General features: G+C 35.4%; 1 protein-coding gene and 1 pseudogene across 1 annotated transcript; both read right to left on the bottom strand.

The window, feature by feature from the left end:
* Positions 1 to 8,352: 8,352 nt before the first annotated feature.
* LOC114399419 (disease resistance protein RGA2-like) lies at positions 8,353 to 11,625 on the bottom strand. Its single transcript, XM_028361604.1, has one exon. It carries the CDS (start codon positions 11,524 to 11,526, stop codon positions 8,914 to 8,916), a length of 2,613 nt encoding a protein of 870 aa, XP_028217405.1. The 5' UTR covers positions 11,527 to 11,625; the 3' UTR covers positions 8,353 to 8,913.
* A 4,871-nt stretch (positions 11,626 to 16,496) lies between these two features.
* On the bottom strand, positions 16,497 to 18,844 carry LOC114398822 (annotated as a pseudogene).

Here is an 18,844-nt window from a genome sequence, read left to right as displayed (position 1 = left end):
TGAAGCTTCAATGGAGAGTGGTGAGAAGGTAGGAAGCGAAAGAAATTAGGCTTTGCTAGTAGGAAAGATTCTAACTCGAGGATCTTTCAACAACGAGGCTTTCATGACAACAGTAGCGCAATTTTGGAAGGTGCATGGGGTGCTAGAAATCAAAAAAGGAGGAAGGAACCTTTACACCTTCAGGTTCCTACATGAAAATGATCGAGCACATGCAGATTGAAGGAGGGTCATGGTGCTTCGATACAAGATTGGTGGTTCTCAATTCAATGAATATAGAAGAAAATCCTGGGAAGGTCAATCTTAATCATTGTCCATTTTGGATTAGGGTTTATGATTTTCCGGTGGGTTTCGAAACAAAAGAGATGGCAGAACGAGTTGGCAAATCGATGGGAAATTTTATCCAATGGGATAAGTGTAATGAAAATGCTATGGGGAAATCTTAAAATATAATAGGAATTTTAGAAGAATCATTTTGAAAATTAAAAATTTAAAGGCCAAACAAGAAAAAACAGTATATTATAAGGAAAAAAATTATATTTAATTCTATTATTATAGGAATTAAAACAAAAAAATATATTAAAATAACTAAAATAAATAAATAATAAAGACAATAACCAAAATGATAATTTTACAAGGATCTTTTGAAAAATATTTTATAAGGATTAAAAAAATAATATATTATGGAGAACAAATTGTATTATAGGTCTATTTTTTTTTATAATGTTTAGTATACATGTTCCTTTACGGTAAAAAAAATTATATATCTCGTCATTTACCAAATGAGGATGTTCTTCCTCTCTTTAAATACCCAGTTGACAAAATGAGACAATGAATTCTCCCAAGATAGGCCTTGTAACTTCTGAGAGGTAAATGTGTCCCTCTTGGAAGCAATGGAATCAATAATGTAGACAAAAACGTATTACCCCAATTTAATATACGAATTCCACTAACTGTACAAAGCAAGACTGTGAAGTTCCTGTTTTGTAAAAGTCGTGATCCATTTTGCATGACACACATTTTAATTAAATGCCTCATTAAATCTTAATGCATACCTCCCATTAAAATCCATCAGCAATTCATGACCACCGCCTTCCAAACACACATCAGATCTTGTCCAGACTAAGAAGAGCCGGGAATATTTGAATTGGATGGTTGTCAAGTACATTTAAAGATCAAATTACTGAAAATTAGAAGGCTTAGAAAATTAAATCCTTAAAATATTATAATCAAAATTAAAATAAATTATAGATTAAATATATCTAAATAATTAATTATTAACAATTTACTATACCATTTAAGATAAAATTATAATTTTAATCTCAACTTTATTTTCAGTTTTCGTTAGAAATAAAGTGGAAGATAAAAAGAATATAATCGAATAGGCATGCATCAAATATACGATTCAATTAGCACAATTTGATGTGAAATGGTATGCTCACGAAAAATTCAAAACATATTAAGAGAATCATCAAGAATAACAAGAAAACACACACCGAAAGAAAGAAACAAACAAGTTTGTTATTTGGATCAGTGTTTTTATAATTGATTCTGAGATCAACACGATTATTCTATAAAATTGATTCTAATTAAATGTAATTTTAGAATGATGTGATTTTTATTTTGATACATATACATTAAAAAAAATAATTTTCACATTTAATGATATTTGAAAAGTAACTATCCAAATTAATTTTAAACGTAAAATTGCCAAAATGAATATTAATGGTTTGTGGATGTCTTTTGCATTATAATTTACCAAAATGAAGTGTCAATATCCCAAGTGCCGTGGTGATTACAGGGTTAGCTAGTTAGTTACCAAATTATTTGGTCTTCATTTTATTAACCACTGTTTTTGCTGTACTGGCAAAGAACCAACTTATTATGAACCACGAAATAACACTTTAGTCATAACCAACCAATATAATAACAGAATAACCTTATAAAATGCTAAAACAACAAGATGCCGAATATTCTCACAAACATATTTAGCAAAGCTTCAACGTTGGCTCCTTCTGCACCATTTGATAACATGAATTTTCTCTGTATGCAAAAACCAAGTATATCAAGAAGTCCCTTCATCTTGCATGATGAATGAGTCCCTTCATGTTACTAAGCTAGTTTCCTGCAAGTGTCAGTATCATAAGGGTTTTCTTCCAAGATTTTGTTTCTTGGTCTTGATTCATGGATTTACTTGCATTGAGCGATGGTTAGTTATGAGACTCAGTGAGAGATAGGGTAGAATGTGGAACAATGGCGCAAAGTGGAGTTTACGAGAGAGGAGAAGGTATAGATTGAAGCTCGGACGGAGAGTGGTGAGATGGAAGGAAGTGAAAGAAATTAGGCATGGCTGGCAGGGAAGATTCTAACTCATGGATCTTTCAACAACAAGGCTTTCATGGCAACAATAGTGCAAATTTGGAAGGTGCGTGGGGGTGTAGAAATCAATGAAAATGAAAAGCATCGAGCACAGGTTGAAGAAGGAGGGTCATGGTGCATTGATAGAAGCAGATTGGTGGTTCTCAATTCAATGAATATAGAAGAAAATCCAGCGGAGGTCGATCTTAATCATTGTCCATTTTAGATTAGGGGTTATGATCTTCTGGCGGGTTTCAAAACAAAGGAGATGACAGAGCGAATTGACAAATCAATGGGAAATTTTATCAAATGGGATAAGTGCAATGAAAGTGTTATGGGAAAATCTTTCAGAATGGGAATAAAAGTGGATATAACTCGACCACTAAAGAGGGGAATTACTCTAAAACTAGGAGAAAAGATGATAAAGAAGATTTTGTTCAAATAGGAGAGATTAGGAAGTCTTTGTTTCTTGTGTAAATGCTTGGATCATTTGATGAAGGAGTGACCGTAAGGAAGAAGATACAAATGAAATTGATCTAGATGATTTACCCTAGGGGACATGGATGAATGCTTCTCCCATGAGAGCAAACATGGTAACTAGAATGAGGAATGAGGTAAAGATTGGGAGCTTTGGAAGGAGGTTATTGGAAAACACTAGGAGGACTCAAATTCGGTTAAAGGGAAAGGGAAAAACCTGAGAATATCAGAAAAAGGAAAAGTAACTCTGCCAGTGTTTTAGAAGTGTTGTAGGTGCTGGAAGGATGTCAGTTGGACAAGGGCTCGATTACTAGGAAAGAAAAGCAGACAAAACAGGCCCTAATGAAGGTGAAGGTAATACCTGAAACTCTATGTCTAAGTGTGATTACTGATGTAGGAGAGACTGCGTTGATAAGGAAAAAGGGAATGAAAAAACTACTAAAAATATAATAGGCCTTGTGATAGAAAGAAAAATGAAGATAACACAAAGCCTAATAATTATAGGAAATAATGGCTGTGGTGGTAGGAATTGCAAGAGAAGGGCTCGGGGAGAAAGGAGAGGAGGGAAAAAATACACAATTTAATGATATTTGAAAAGTAACTATCAAAATTAATTTTAAAGGTAAAATTATCAAAATGGATATTAATTGTTTGTGGATGTGTTTTGCATTATAATTTACCAAAATGGCAGTGTGTATTGCCTCGGTGATTACAGGGTTAGCTACTTAGTTACCAAATTATTTTGTTTTTATTTTATTAACCACTGTTTTTGCTGTACGGGTAAAGAACACACATTATGAACCAAGAAAGAACACTTTAGTCCTAACCAAGCAATATAATAACACTGATATTATGAACCAACAACACTAATTGATAAATTTGCAAGAAGGTTTACAAAAGCTACGTCTCCCTGATCATCAGCTATACACAAATATATAGGAGAAATAGTACCAAATTACTAAAACAGAATCATTGTAATAGAATTAACTGAATAACAAAAAGTGATTAAAATAGAATTAGCAGCATATGCAGGGCATATGCAGAATAGCAGCAGTAGCAGGCCTTCATCCAATACCCCCCCCCCCCCTCTTCAAGATGAGAGGAAGATGTTATCAATACCCAGCTTGACAATGATACTAAGAAAGATATTTCGGGGTAAAGCTTTGGTAAAAATATCTGCAAGTTGGTGATGCTTTCTGACATGCATGAGCTTCAAAATTCCTTGAGAAACCTTTTTCATGACAAAATGTAGATCAATCTCTAAGTGTTTTGTCCTCTCATGAAAAGTGGGGTTGGAAACAATATGAATTGTTGCTTGGTTATCACAATAGACAGCAGCAAAGGGAATTCTGACATTGAAATCAGTGAGTAAATTTTGAATCCATGTAACTTCACTAGAAACAGAAGTCAAGGACATGTATTCTGCTTCTGTTGAGGACCTACTAACTGTGTTTTGTCTTTTGGCTTTCCAAGAAACCAAGGAATTCCCTAAGAAAACACAGAAGCCAGTGGTGGATCTTCTACTTTCAAGACATGATCCCCAATCTGCATCCATATAAGCATGTAACTTTGTGTCTGAGTTGACTCTAAACATAATACCTTGATCAATAGTGTGTTTAAGGTACCGAAGTAACATGTTAGCAGCATGCATGTGGTTTGTATAGGGGTTGGAGATAAATTGACTTAACTTGTGCACACAGTAACACATATCTGGCCTAGATATAGTTAAGTACAAAAGCCTGCCAACTAGTCGTCTGTAAGATCCTGGATCAGCAAGCTTTGTTCCTGAGTTAGCTGTCAATTTGTTATGTGCTTCCATAGGAATCGAAGAAGGTTTGCAGGCAAGCATTCCACAATCTTCGAGGATAGACAATGTGTAATGTTTCTGACACATGAAAATGCCTTCCTTTGACCGAGATAGCTCTAGGCCTAGGAAAAATTTTAGGTCTCCCAGATCTTTGAGTTTGAAGTGCTCTTTTAAAATGGTCTTGGTTCTGGATATCATGGCTTGACTTGGGCTAGCCAGGATAATGTCATCAACATAAACCAAAATTGCTATGAAATTATCTCCTTCTCCTTTAGTGAACAATTAGTAATCATGCTTAGATTGTTTGAATCCACTTCTGAGTAAAGCATTGCTGAAAGTATTGAACCAAGATCTTGAAACTTGCTTCAGTCCATATATAGATCTATTCATCTTGCAAACTAATGGTGGATTGGGTCCCTTGGTGACACTATATTGATAGCCTTGTGGAATATTCATGAATATCTCTTCTGAAAGAGTCCCATTGAGGAAGGTATTGTTGATGTCTAGCTGAGCTAGATTCCAACCATTTGATGCTGCCAGAGATATCAGCAACCTTAAGGTAGTTATTTTTGCCACAGGTGAAAAGGTTTATTGAAAATCTAACCCATATTACTGTGTAAAACCTTTGGCAACTAACCGAGCTTTATGTCTTGCTACTATCCCATCCGAATTCAGTTTCAGCTTAAAAATCCATTTGCAACTGATAGGTTTCTTCCCTTGAGGCAATGGGACAATGGCTTTGTAGCTCATGGTTTTATGAGATTTGGCAGATGTAGTGTTTATGTGAATCAGAAAGTTTTGAGTAATCTAAGTGATGCTGTATAGGGTAGGTGACTTTGTTTGTGCTGGTTATATTGTAGCAGTGGAAATCAGTGAGATATTTTGGAGTGTTTGAAACTTTGGTAGACCTCCGTAGGGGTTCTTGAATAGGAATATCAAGTTGTATGGTGGTAGCAGGATCTAACTGAGCAGGTTGAGGAGTATGTAGTGGTGTGTCTGTGATGGATGAGATATCTGTTTCATCTGAGTTAGTGGAGGTTATGAGATTAGGGGTGACATAGGGGTCAAGCAACTCTCTGTCATTGTTGTTGGACTGCTGATTTTTGAAAGGGAATATATTCTCAAAGAATTTGACATCTCTGGATATGAAGATTTGCTTAGTAGACAGGTTGAGAAGCTTGTAGCCTTTATATCCTTGAGGGTAACCAAGGAACACAGCTGCAACAGCTCTAGGTGAGAATTTGTGTCTGCTTGATATTAGAGTGGAGGCATAACATAATGTTCCAAAGGTCCTGAAATCAGCATAGTTAGGAAGTTTAGCATATAAAATCTCAAATGGTGACTTGGTTTTCAGAATGGGGCTAGGGGTCCTATTCATCAAGAAAACTACAATTTTAACATATTCACCCCAAAATTTTAATGGTAAATAAGATTGAAACAACAAGGCATAAGTAAGATTTAAAATATGGAGGTGTTTCCTTTCTATAACACTGTTTTGTTGTGGGCGTTCCACATAGGAAAATTGGTGTAGGACACCTTTCTTTGAAAAGAAATCTGAAAAGGTAAGTTCTTTTGCATCGTCAGATCTGAACCTCTTGATGGTGGTTTGAAATAGGTTTTCCACATATGAGAAAAATTGTGGTACAATGGAGAAGCAATCAAATTTAGTTTTAAGAAGGTAAATCCAGGTGAACCTACTTTTATCATATACTAAAGTTAAAAAAATATTTGAATCCATCAAAGGTAGCTTCCCTAAAAGGTCCCCAAATATCAGCATGTATTAAATCAAACAATTCAGCACTAAAGTTGTTTTGGTTAGTGAAAGCTAATCTATTTTGTTTGACAATAGGGCAAACTTCTCAGTGAAATTTGGAATCAATAGAGGATAAAGGAACTTTATTACAAATCAGTTTGTACACAGGTATAGGTATGTGGCTCAATCTGTGGTGCCAAGTTTCATAGGTAACAACATTACAAGTTGTATACTAGTATCATGAAAGGAAGACTTAGGGAAATCGAAAAGAAGTAATCCTTGATGTTGCCAGCGATGCCAATCCTCCTCAATGTCTTGAGGTCCTGAAGAATAAAGCTGTTAGGTTGCATAGTAAATTGGAAAGAATTGTCATGTATCAAAGACACAAGGGACAACAAGTTAAATCTAAAGGTTGGAATGAATAACACATTGTGCAGGAAGATGTCATCATTCAGTTTTATGCTTCCTATCCCTTCAACCTTTACCTTGGTGGAATTAGGTAATAAAACATAAGAATCATGTAAAGATTTAAAGGAATTAAAATGTTCTTTTGAGCAACATATATGTGAGGTTGCTCCTGAGTCAAGAATCCAATAATGGCAAGACTCATTGAAATCACAGCTAGTGTTCATGCAGATACCTGAAATGTTTATGGCAAGAGTATCAACATTGTTCTCTGTGTTCAATTGTTTTGTCAAGAAGCTAATCAACTGTTGACATTGAGCAGTGGACAAAGTGTTTGTGGCACCATGACTTGAGGACTCATCATGATCAGTTACCTGATTTACAGTTTGCTGAGACTTGTTCTTGAAGTAATTTGGAGGATAGCCAACAAGTTTGTAACATTTGTCTTTGGTATGACCCAGCAGGTTGCAATGAGCACAACGAGGTATCTCTTTCTTAGCATTTCAACTCTTACCATTAGTAGGGTTCTTGGTTGTAGAGTTGACAACAAAGGCCATAGTATTAGATTTTGGAGAGGGTATGTGGTTTCCAACAATTTCTCTTTGTGCTTCTTCTTGAATAACAAGAGAAAAGACATTACCAATGGAGGGAAGAGGATCAGAGAGGAGAATCTGACCCCGGACCTGAGCAAAACTTTTGTTTAGCCCATTAAAAAGGACATGACATATTCAGATTCAGTGTAATCTTGTAGAGTTTGTAACCCGCCACATTTGCATTGGAAGGTTGGTTTGTATCCTGAGAGTTCTTCCTAAATAGATTTCAATTTTGTATAGTAAGTACTAACATCATCACTTCCTTGTTGTAATGACATTAGTTGCCTTCTCAACTGGAAAATTCTTGGGCCATTCTTTTAGGGAAACTGTGTTTTCAAATCTTCCCAAATTTCCTTAGCCGTGTTGGAAAACAAGATGCTGCTAATGATATCTTTAGAAACAGAATTGTAAAGTTAGGAAATGACAAGATTGTTACCACGAGTCCATGCAGCATATGTAGGATCAGCTGTGGTTGGCATCGGGAGGGATCCATCGATGAAGGCCACCTTGTTCTTCACCGAAAGAGCTACCATCATTGCACGACTCCATGTGGTGTAGTTCTTGTGGTCGAGAGGATGAGAGGTATGGATGAGTCCTGGGCCATACGAATGATGTAGAAATAGTGGGTGGGAGGGATCTTGACTGAAATCTTTAACTGGTGCTGCCATGACTCCAAATGGGAAAGCTGATGGGAGAAGAGACAAAAGAGAAGATCACAGGCCCATTCAGGAAGAGGATCATAGAGGTTGTTGTTAATTTGATACCATATTGATGTTATCAGCCTTGTGATAACTTGGAATGAACAAACAAGAAGGAAGAAAGAAACAAAAGGATGCTCAGAAAAAACTTAGAATTAGTATATTGATAAATTTGCAAGAAGGTTTACAAAAGCTTTGTCTCCCTGATCATCAGCTATACACAAATATATAGGAGAAACAGTACCAAACTCCTAAACCAGAATCATTGTAACACAAATATATAGGAGAAACAGTACCAAACTCCTAAACCAGAATCATTGTAACAGAATTAACTGAATAACAAAAAGTGATTAAAACAGAATTAGCAGCATATGCAGAATAGCAGCAGTAGCGGCCATATGCCGAATAGCAGCAGTAGCATGCCTTAATCCAATAAACACCAAATATAGCCGTTCCGCAGCCAAATAACAGTATAAAAATAACAGGCAGTGGAGATCACAGTAAAATATACGAGTATAAAAAAAACAACAAAATAATAAGCACAACATAAACTAGGCGGTGGAAAAAAACACAAATGCATGCATTAACTTGATGGACAATGGAACAAAGTGAAGGACAAAAACGAAAAATCCAACATTGAAATTTGAGTATTGATTCTCCCATGACGCGGAACCAGCTCCAGAGTAACTTCACTGAAAATCGATTTTCAATACGTGAATCATGTCCAACACAATAAATCAAACATCATGGTCTCCTCTTTTTTCACGTTTGACCATTCCTGATCCACATCCAGTTTCAACGCTTATATGTGTCAACAAATCATTCTTATTCGTCTTCTTCCTCCAGCTTTTCTGGCTCTTCAATGAAGACGTCTTTGATATGTGATATTTTGGACCAAAACTCACCGACATGGGGCTGACATTTTTTGCATAATTCAAGGCAACCTCTGATATGCAAATGTTCAAGTGCGGTGAGGTGATGGATGTTATCCGGGAGAGATATAAGCTTTGGACAATCTGATATAATAAGTACTTTCAGATTAGTCATAGTTGACAGCCACTCCGGAAGCATTTCAAGATTGTTGCAGTTTTTAATACCCAAGGTCTGTAAGAAGTTGGCAGTTTCTTGAAGCCATTGTGGTAAGGCCACCAGCTGTGGTAAACACCCGAATCCAACACATTTTAACTTCAACATGGGGCTTTGTTCTTCAAGGTCGTCCTTCCACAGTTCCAAGTCCAGATTAACACAATCTTCAACAATCAGAATTTCTAATTCAGGAAAATTCGTAACATCCAGTGGCAAAGACTTCAGACTATGACAGTCAGAAACACTCAATCTTTTAAGAGCAGGGAACTTCACCCCTCCGAAGATAGACTCCATATTATGGCTTGATCCAATAGACAGATGTGCAAGCGAGATCAAGTTGGTAATCTCACTATAAGGCAAAACAGGTTGCTTTGTACTTATATCCAAATGCCGAAGACTAATCAATTTTCTTAATCCTTTGGGCAATGCTTCCAGCTCCTCGCATCCCAAAACATTGAACAATTGCAAATTTTGGAGCTTGAAAATAGAATTGGGGAGTCTCTTGATGTTGCGATTATTCTGAATGCTGAAATATCTCAAGTGTTTCAACTTACCAATGGAACATGGCAAAGTCTTGCATGTTGAATCCCTTAAATCCAAAACTCGCAAAAATTTGGACTTTAACACACAAGTATTTAACAAAGCTTCAACGTTGGCTCCTTCTGCACCATCTCGAAACATTATGGTTCTCAATGCTACCGATTTTGAGGTGAATGAATTTCTGAGAAAATTGTATTCAGCAGAAGATAGATGCCGAATATTCTCAGGAATATTTTGAATGTGGGAGTTTAGGAGTAGACACTCATCTTCTGCAACAAACAGCGCAAGATCATGCACCAAATCATGAATTTTAAATTGACAAATAGTGCCACCATCAATAAAATCTTGAAGGAAAGATCTTGACAGTAATTCATCCAGGTACTGTTTGACAACATCTTCCGGTGTCTCATTCTTTCTTGGTGGTGCAAGGACACCAAGTGCCTCCCAAAGCCTAGCTACCTCAACACTACGAAATTCATAATCCTTTGGGTAAAGTGAAAATAATGCAAAACATTGCCTCAAATAGGAAGGCAAGAAATCATAACTTAATTTAAGTGCAGGTAAAATGTCATCTTTTTTTTGTGGTAAATTCCAAATTTCATTGTCTCTCACATATTCCCACTCATTTTCCTCAAATTTTGAAAATAGTAAACTCCCCAATGTTCTCACAGCCAATGGAACCCCTTTGCATTTGTTCACAATTTCTTTTCCAATATTTACCAAATGAGGATGTTTTTCGTCTTCGCCTTCTTTAAATGCCCATTTGACAAAAAGAGACAATGAATCCTCCGGAGAAAGTCTTTTTAACTTGTGAGAGGTAACAGTTCCCATCATGGAAGCAATGGAATCAATACGTGTAGTCACTAGAATTTTACTTCCTGCAACCCCTCCTTGTATTAAATTCCTCAACTCAACCCATTTAACACGATCATCATTCCATATGTCATCCAAGACAAGTAAGAATTTTTTATTGGCAAGTTTGTTTCTCAAATGAGTTTGTAATTGCTCCAGATCGACCATGTTTAAATTCTGTTGGCAAAGAGGAGCATTAGCATCATTAGTAGAATTGATGATTTTAATAATGAGTTGGTTAATGTCAAAATCATCAGAAACACACACCCACATCTTCAATGAGAAACACTCATTTATTCTCTTATCATTAAACACAAACTTCGCAAGTGTAGTTTTTCCCAAGCCTCCAATCCCCACAATGGGGATAACAGAGAGACTTTTATCGTCATCATTGGGATTCTGCTGCATCAAAAGCTTTATGACCTTTTCTTTGTCATGTTCCCTTCCTATCACATCTGAGTCACTCACACGGGAGTGTGTCATGCGACTCATGTCTCTCCTATGCACAACTCGTGTGTCAACATCAATTATTCGGAGACCAAACTTATGCCTATCAGCTGCAACCTTGTCTAGCCTCTTGCTGACATCTTTGATTTGTTGAGCCATCTTGGAACGAAAAACAAGTGGATTAGAACTTGAGAAGAAGTGGCTTACCTCGTCTTTGATGGTACCATGAGCTTTGAGAACTTGCTTTTGCAGTGTTTGGCACTCAAATTCATCGATCACGTCTTGGGCATCATAGAAGACACTTTTGAGCTGCCTCAGCCATTCCTGCAGCTCATGGTTATGCTCCTGCTTTTGCTCAGCATCTAACAGCACTGCCTTGACTAATGAGAGAGTCTTTTTAAGGTCTCGGAGATGGTCGTACAAACCCACCACCCAAGAAGCTTCTTGGAAAGCATGAGAAGTAAGCTTTGTTATGAGAGACTCAGCGATGCTGAAGAGAAATAATTCAGCCATGGTTTGTGTTATCAGGAATTCCAACACCAGAGGTCGGAAGGAAAAATACAAGTCTTCTTCACTGGTCAACTCTAGTTTTTGTGGCCAATGGTTAAGGTTGTCCCGAGGAGCAATAATTTCCTTTACTGCTCATGCAATTGACAAAAATAAATTCATCGATCATATGAACTTATGAATTTAATTAAGGGAAAATATGTTTTATTTATAGATCTTTAATAAAAGAATTACATTAAATCTCTAATAAAGGAAAAATTTTATTGTTTAATTACATTAATTTGCGGTTTTAGTAAAAAAAAATTCATTTAAAATCAAATATCAATAAAAATAAAAAAAATATATTTTATTAGGAATTTAAAATAATCTTTTTTTCGTTAAGAACTCAAAATAAATTTTGTTAATTTATTTATGGTATACCTTAATCATATTTTAGCTTATGGTAATTAGCTTTCAAAACTTACGATTTACAGTTTGCGTGAAAGTTGTCAATATCAACAGAGAATGCCGTTAGTTCCGCTTTGAAAGCATCACCTACATACCTGTATTTCTTCTGGGATTGGCATCCTGGTACCTTGTATCCTCTCTTTTACTGTCTGATTATTTCTATTATACATATATATATATATATATATATATATATATATATATATATATATATATATATATATATATATATATATATATATATATATATATCAATTAGCCTTTTCCAAATAAAACTTTTGGGCCTTCTGAACTCATATTTTGTATAGTTTTATATTTTCAGCAAATTTTAGTTTTATTCATTATTATACCTATGTGTAAGGAATTATTTGCTGCTCATATTCGATTCACTTAATTAATTGGTTCACTAATTACAGTACTCATTAATGTGCCATTCACAACTAGCTTACACAACATTCACATATATAGGCAAGTTAACGATGACAACAACCTCAAAATTGCACAATTGCACTATTTTCCTCGCAAGAACTAATTGGGAATTACTTTGAGATGAATTCAAGTTGATCATTTATTCTTTACACTTCTATTTTCTCAATATATACGTCTTGCTGTGCTAGGCTTTTTTTTTTTTTTTTTATATATATAAGCAATCTCTTGCCCAAGTAAAAAGAAAGTTTGGAATGATATAAAAATGCAAACTTTCCTTTTTCCATGTTCTTTGTTGACATAAGAAGGAAAAATTGCCCACACAAGTATTAAAAAGATTAAGAATAAACACTGGATGGAATCTATTATTCAAGCATAATAATAAACGTCTCAATTCAACTGCACATTTGTCAAATTTTTATTAAACTCAACAAGCCATCTTAGGCAACATCTTCATAAAGAACAAAAGTTTGGCCTTTTAAGGGTTGATGTGCCTTGGGTCCCTGACCTCTTATTTGTCCGTGTTTAGTGTGGTTCTACATTTGTTCAAATGCCTCTAACTTTTTTACACATTCTCTCTCTTTCTCTTTCTTTGTGTTGTTATCCGTGAGGTCTTTCTTTGTGTTATCCGCTGGCTGCATGTACCCCAACACCATTTATTTTTTATTTTATTGTAAAAAGCAAATTTCTCTTTCTTTCTTTGTTATCCGCGAGCTCTTTCTTTATTTTATCAGTTGGCTCTTTCTCTTTCTTTGTGTTGTTAAAAAAATATAAAAAGCAAATTTCTTCCTTATTTTATTGTAAATCTTGTGGTAACATTCTTTTGCAGATGTCATTAAAAAATTACCTTTCTTGTAATTTTCTTTATTTTCCTATTTATTCTTAAAAAAATTATTTGTTAAGTAATTAAAGAAATAACAACATACATGTTGCAGAGGGAAAAATTGTAATAGATCACCTTTAACTCTTTTTTGTAAATTCAAATTTTGAATGTTTGAGTTCATAAACATTTCACACATGTCTATGAATTTGAATGTTTCTTTATTTTCCTATTTATTCTTAAAAAAATTATTTGCTAAAAAAGGTATCTAAATTGTTTAAAAAATAAAACAAATATAATTTACAAAAACTAAAATTATTTTGAATAGTCCTGTTTTGAATAAAATTAAGCTATAACATGGCCAGTAAGACAAGAACAACATTGATTAGAAATTGTTTTTTGTTGTTTGTTTTTTACTTAGAAATTGTTTACATTCATTTTTAATTTTTTTAAATTGTTGTAGAGATGAGTGCTTCTAGTCCTAGTCAAGCTAAAGAACAAGATGATGATACCAAACCTTTATGGACCTATGTTACAAAGATAAAAAGTGTAGGTGGTGGTCGAAATTATGAGATAAAATGCAATATTTATGATTTTACCTTTAATGGGTATTACACTAGAGTGAGGGCACACTTGTTGAAGATGTCTGGAAAGGAAGTTAGAGTTTGTCAAAAGGTAACAATTGCCAAATTTATAGATTTGAAGAAGATAGACAATGAGGCTACAATGAGGGTGGAGAAGTCAAAAACAAAATCTGTGTCATTGCCTCCGGTTTCTACTCAACACCAAATGGATACAAACACTCTTTGGTGTTGATCCAAAAAACAAAAAGACATCGGTAGAAAATGCCTTTAATTTGCAAGCTAGAGGGACACTTGATCATGAAATTGCTAGGATGTTTTACTCTTCGGGGTTGCCTTTTAATTTAGCAAGAAATCCTCATTATAGGAAGGCATTTGCTTATGCTGCCAACAATCAGATCAATGGTTACCAACCTCTAGGTTATAATAAATTAGGAACAACATTACTTCAAAATGAGAGAAGACATGTGAAGAAATTGTTACAACCAATTAAAAATGCATGGAGCCAGAAGGGTGTGAGCATTGTTAGTGATGGATGGAGTGACCCACAAAGAAGATCTCTTATTAATTTCATGGCTGTCAGGGAGAGTGGACCTATGTTTTTAAAGGCCATCGATTGTTCAAATGAGATCAAAGACAAGGATTTCATTGCCAAACATATGAGGGAGGTAATTATGGAGGTTGGGCACTCAAATGTTGTGCAAATAGTGACGGATAATGCAGTCGTTTGTAAAGTAGCAGGTTTAATAATTGAGACTGAGTTTCCTTCCATCTATTGGACTCCATGTGTTGTCCATACACTAAATCTTGCTTTGAAGAACATATGTGCAGACAAGAATGCAGAAAAAAAAACAATGTTGCTTATGAAGAATGTTCTTGGATCACCCAAATTGCGGATGATGCAATGTTTGTGAAAAACTTTGTCATGAGTTACTCTATGAGACTATCAATTTTCAATTCATTGAAATTGCTATCCATTGCTCCAACAGATTTGCCTCCATTATTGTAATGCTCAAGAGATTCAAGCAATTGAAGAAAGGACTCCAAGAGATGGTCATTAGTGACCAATGGTCTTCTTATAAGGAAGATGATGTTGCAAATACTAAATTTGTGAAAGATACTTTGTTGAATGATAAATGGTGGGATAAGGTTGAATATATTCTTTCTTTCACTAGCCCTATCTATGATGTTCTTAGAAGAACGAATACGAAAGCTTCATCTCTCCATCTAGTATATGAGATGTGGGATACAATGATTGAAATGGTGAAGAATGTCATATATCAATATGAGAGAAAGGAGGAGAGTGAAGGATTAACCTTTTATGAGGTAGTGCACTCCATATTAATTGACCGTTGGACTAAGAGTAGCACTCCTCTCCATTGTTTAGCTCATTCCTTAAATCCTAGGTAATTAACTCTATACTTTTTTACTTATACTTTTTAGAATTACATAAATTTTAATCATGTATATATTTCTTTTTAATTGTATATATTATAGTCATGAATGGCTAAGTGAAGATTCTAATTGAGTTCCTCCACATTAAGACATGGAACTCACTCGTGAAAGATTAAAATGCTTCAAGAGGTTCTTTCTTGATGTGAATGTAAGAAGGAAAGTAAATATTGAGTTTGCCAACTTCTCGAATGGAAAAGAAGGTTTTGATGATCTTGATTCTTTAAATGATAGAGGTCAAATGGATCCAAAAGCTTTGTGGCTAGTTCATGGCGTTAATGCTCCAATACTTCAAAAGGTTTCCCTTAAGCTACTTGTGCAACCTTGTTCATCTTCATGTTGTGAAAGGAATTGGAGTACATATTCATTTATCCATTCTTTAAAGAGAAACAAGATGACACCACATAGAGCTGAAGATTTAGTATTTGTTCATAGCAACCTACGACTTCTCTCAAGGAATACTCCACAATATCATCAAGAGGAAACTAAAATGTGGGATGTAGTTGGAGATGATTTTGGATCACTTGATGATTGTGGTATTCTTGAAATTGCTAGTTTGTCTTTAGATGAACCAGAGTTAGAGGGTGTCTTTTTCAATAATAATTGTTAGTTTGTGGAATTCTTGAAGACTTGAAGTTGCTAATTCATCATCTTGCTTTATAATTTGTTTTTGTAAAGAAATAAAACATACAAATTGTATAATGAAGTCTCTTAGTATTTTTTGTAACTCATTATCATAAGAAAAGTTCTTTTGAGATGATGATGAATATATAAATCTTGATTTTCAATTTAGATCTTTTATGCATATCGCTCATATTTAATTGTATGTAATTTTATTTTATTTAATTATATATATATATATATATATATATATATATATATATATATATATATATATATATATATATATATATATATATATAATCGTGTCTGTGTCCTACAGTTTCAGCATTACAGGTGTCCACGTAAGGAGCTGGAAGCATTGCCCAAAGGATTCAGAAAATTGATTTGTCTTCGGCATTTGGAGATAACTACAAAGCAACCTGTTTTACCTTGCAGTGAGATGACCAATTTGATCTCGCTTGCACATCTGTCTATTGAATCATGCCATAATATGGAGTCTATCTTTTGGAGGGTGAAGTTCCCTGCTCTTAAATCATTGTATGTTGCTGACTGTGATAGTCTGAAGTCTTTGTCACTGGATGTTACAAATTTTCCTGAATTAGAAACTCTGATTGATGAAAACTGTGTTAATCTGGACTTGGAACTGTGGAAGGACCACCATGAAGAACAAAACCCCAAGTTGAAGTTAAAATGTGTAAACCCCAGAATACAACACATTTTAACTTCAACTTGGGGTTTTGTTCTTCATGGTGGTCCTTCCACAGTTCCAAGTCCAGATTAACACAGTTTTCAACAATCAGAGTTTCTAATTCAGGAAAATTTGTAACATCCAGTGACAAAGACTTCAGACTATCACAGTCAGCAACATACAATGATTTAAGAGCAGGGAACTTCACCCTCCAAAAGATAGACTCCATATTATGGCATGATTCAATAGACAGATGTGCAAGCGAGATCAAATTGGTCATCTCACTGCAAGGTAAAACAGGTTGCTTTGTAGTTATCTCCAAATGCCGAAGACAAATCAATTTTCTGAATCCTTTGGGCAATGCTTCCAGCTCCTTGCATCCCAGAACACTCAAGAATTGCAAATTTTGGAGCTTGCAAAGAGAATTGGGGAGTCTCTTGATGTTGGGATTGTTCTCAATGCTGAAATATCTCAAGTGTTTCAACTTACCAATGGAAAGTGGCAAAGTCTTGCATGTCGAATCACTTAAATCCTAAACTCGCAATAATTTGTACTTTGACACACAGGTATTTAGCAAAGATTCAACGCTGCCTCCTTCTGCACCCTTTGGAAACATCATGGTTCTCACAGCTACCGATTTTGAGGTGAATGAATTTTCAAGACAACTGTATTCAGCAAAAGAGAGATGCCGAATATTCTCAGGAATATTTTGAATGTGGGAATTTATAAGTAGGCACTCCTCTTTTGTAACAAATACAGCAAGATCATGCACCAAATCATGTTTTAAATTGACAAACAATGCCCGAATTGACAAAATCTTGAAGGAAAGATCTTGACAGTAATTCATCCAGATACTGTTTGACAACATCTTCCGGTGTCTCATTCTTTCCAGGTGATGGAAGGAGACCAAGTGCCCCCCAAAGCATAACTACCTCACCACTAAAAAATGAATAATCCTTTGGGTAAAGCGAAAACAATGCAAAACATTGCCTCAAATAGCCGGGGAAGAAATCATAACTTAATTTAAGTGCAGGTATAATGCCATTTTTATTTTGTGGCAAATTCCAAATTTTATTGTCTCTCACATATTTCCACTCGTTTGCGTCAGACTTTAAAAATAGTAAACTCTCCAATGTTCTCACAGCCAATGGAACCCCTCTGCATTTTTTGACAATTTCTTTCCCCATATTTACCAAATGAGGATGTTTTTCCTCTTCGCCTTCCTTAAAGGCCCATTTGACAAAAAGAGAATGAATTTTCCGGAGAAAGGCTTTGTAACTTGTGAGAGGTAACAGTCCCCATCATGGAAGCAATGGAATCAATACGTGTGGTCACTAGAATTTTACTTCCTGAAGCAACCCCTTCTTGTATTAAATCCCTCAACTCAAGCCATTTAACACGGTCATCATTCCATACGTCATCCAAGACAAGTAAGAATTTTTGACCGGCAAGTTTGCTTCTCAATTGATTTTTTAATTGTTCCAGATCGACCATGTTTAAATTCTGTCGGGGAAGAGGAACATCAGCAACATTAGCAGAATTGATGATTTTAATAATGAGATGGTTAATGTCAAAGTCATCAGAAACACACACCCACATCTTCAATGAGAAACACTCATCTATCCTCTTATCATTAAACACAAACTTTGCCAGCGTAGTTTTTCCCAAGCCTCCAATCCCCACAATGGGGATAACAGAGAGACTTTTATCATCGTCATTGGGATTCTGCTGCATCAAAATCTCTATGATCTTTTCTTTATCATGTTCCCTTCCTATCACATCTGAGTCACTCACACGGGAGTGTGTCATGCGACTAGTGTCTCTCCTATGAACAACAAGTGTGTCAGCATCAATTATTCGGAGACCAAACTTATTCCTATCAGCTGGAACCTTGTCTAACCTCTTGCTGACATCTTTGATTTGTTGAGCCATCTTGGAACGGAAAACAAGTGGATTAGAACTTGAGAAGAAGTGTCTTGCCTCGTCTTTGATGGTACCATGAGCTTTGAGCACTTGCTTTCGCAGTGTTTGGCACTCAAACTCATCGAGCACATCTTGGGCATCATAGAAGACACTTTTGAGCTGCCTCAGCCATTCCTGCAGCTCATGGTTATGCTCCTGCTTTTGCTCAGCATCTAACAGCACTTCTTTGACTAATGAGAGAGTCTTTTTAAGGTCTCGAAGATGGTTGTTCAAACCCACCACCCGAGAAGCTTCTTGGAAAGCATGAGAAGCAAGCTTTGTTATGCGAGACTCAGCGATGCTGAAGAGAAATAATTCAGCCAT

The sequence above is a fragment of the Glycine soja genome, chromosome 19 (assembly GCF_004193775.1).
Source record: "Glycine soja cultivar W05 chromosome 19, ASM419377v2, whole genome shotgun sequence".
Classification (NCBI taxonomy): domain Eukaryota; kingdom Viridiplantae; phylum Streptophyta; class Magnoliopsida; order Fabales; family Fabaceae; genus Glycine; species Glycine soja.
The sequence above is the reverse complement of the archived record's forward strand: the minus strand, read 5'-3'. Positions and strand labels throughout refer to the sequence as shown.

Bases quoted from the DNA above. Each gene is read 5' to 3' on its own strand.
- LOC114399419 (XM_028361604.1), bottom strand. From the start codon at position 11,526: ATGGCTGAATTATTTCTCTTCAGCATCGCTGAGTCTCTCATAACAAAG.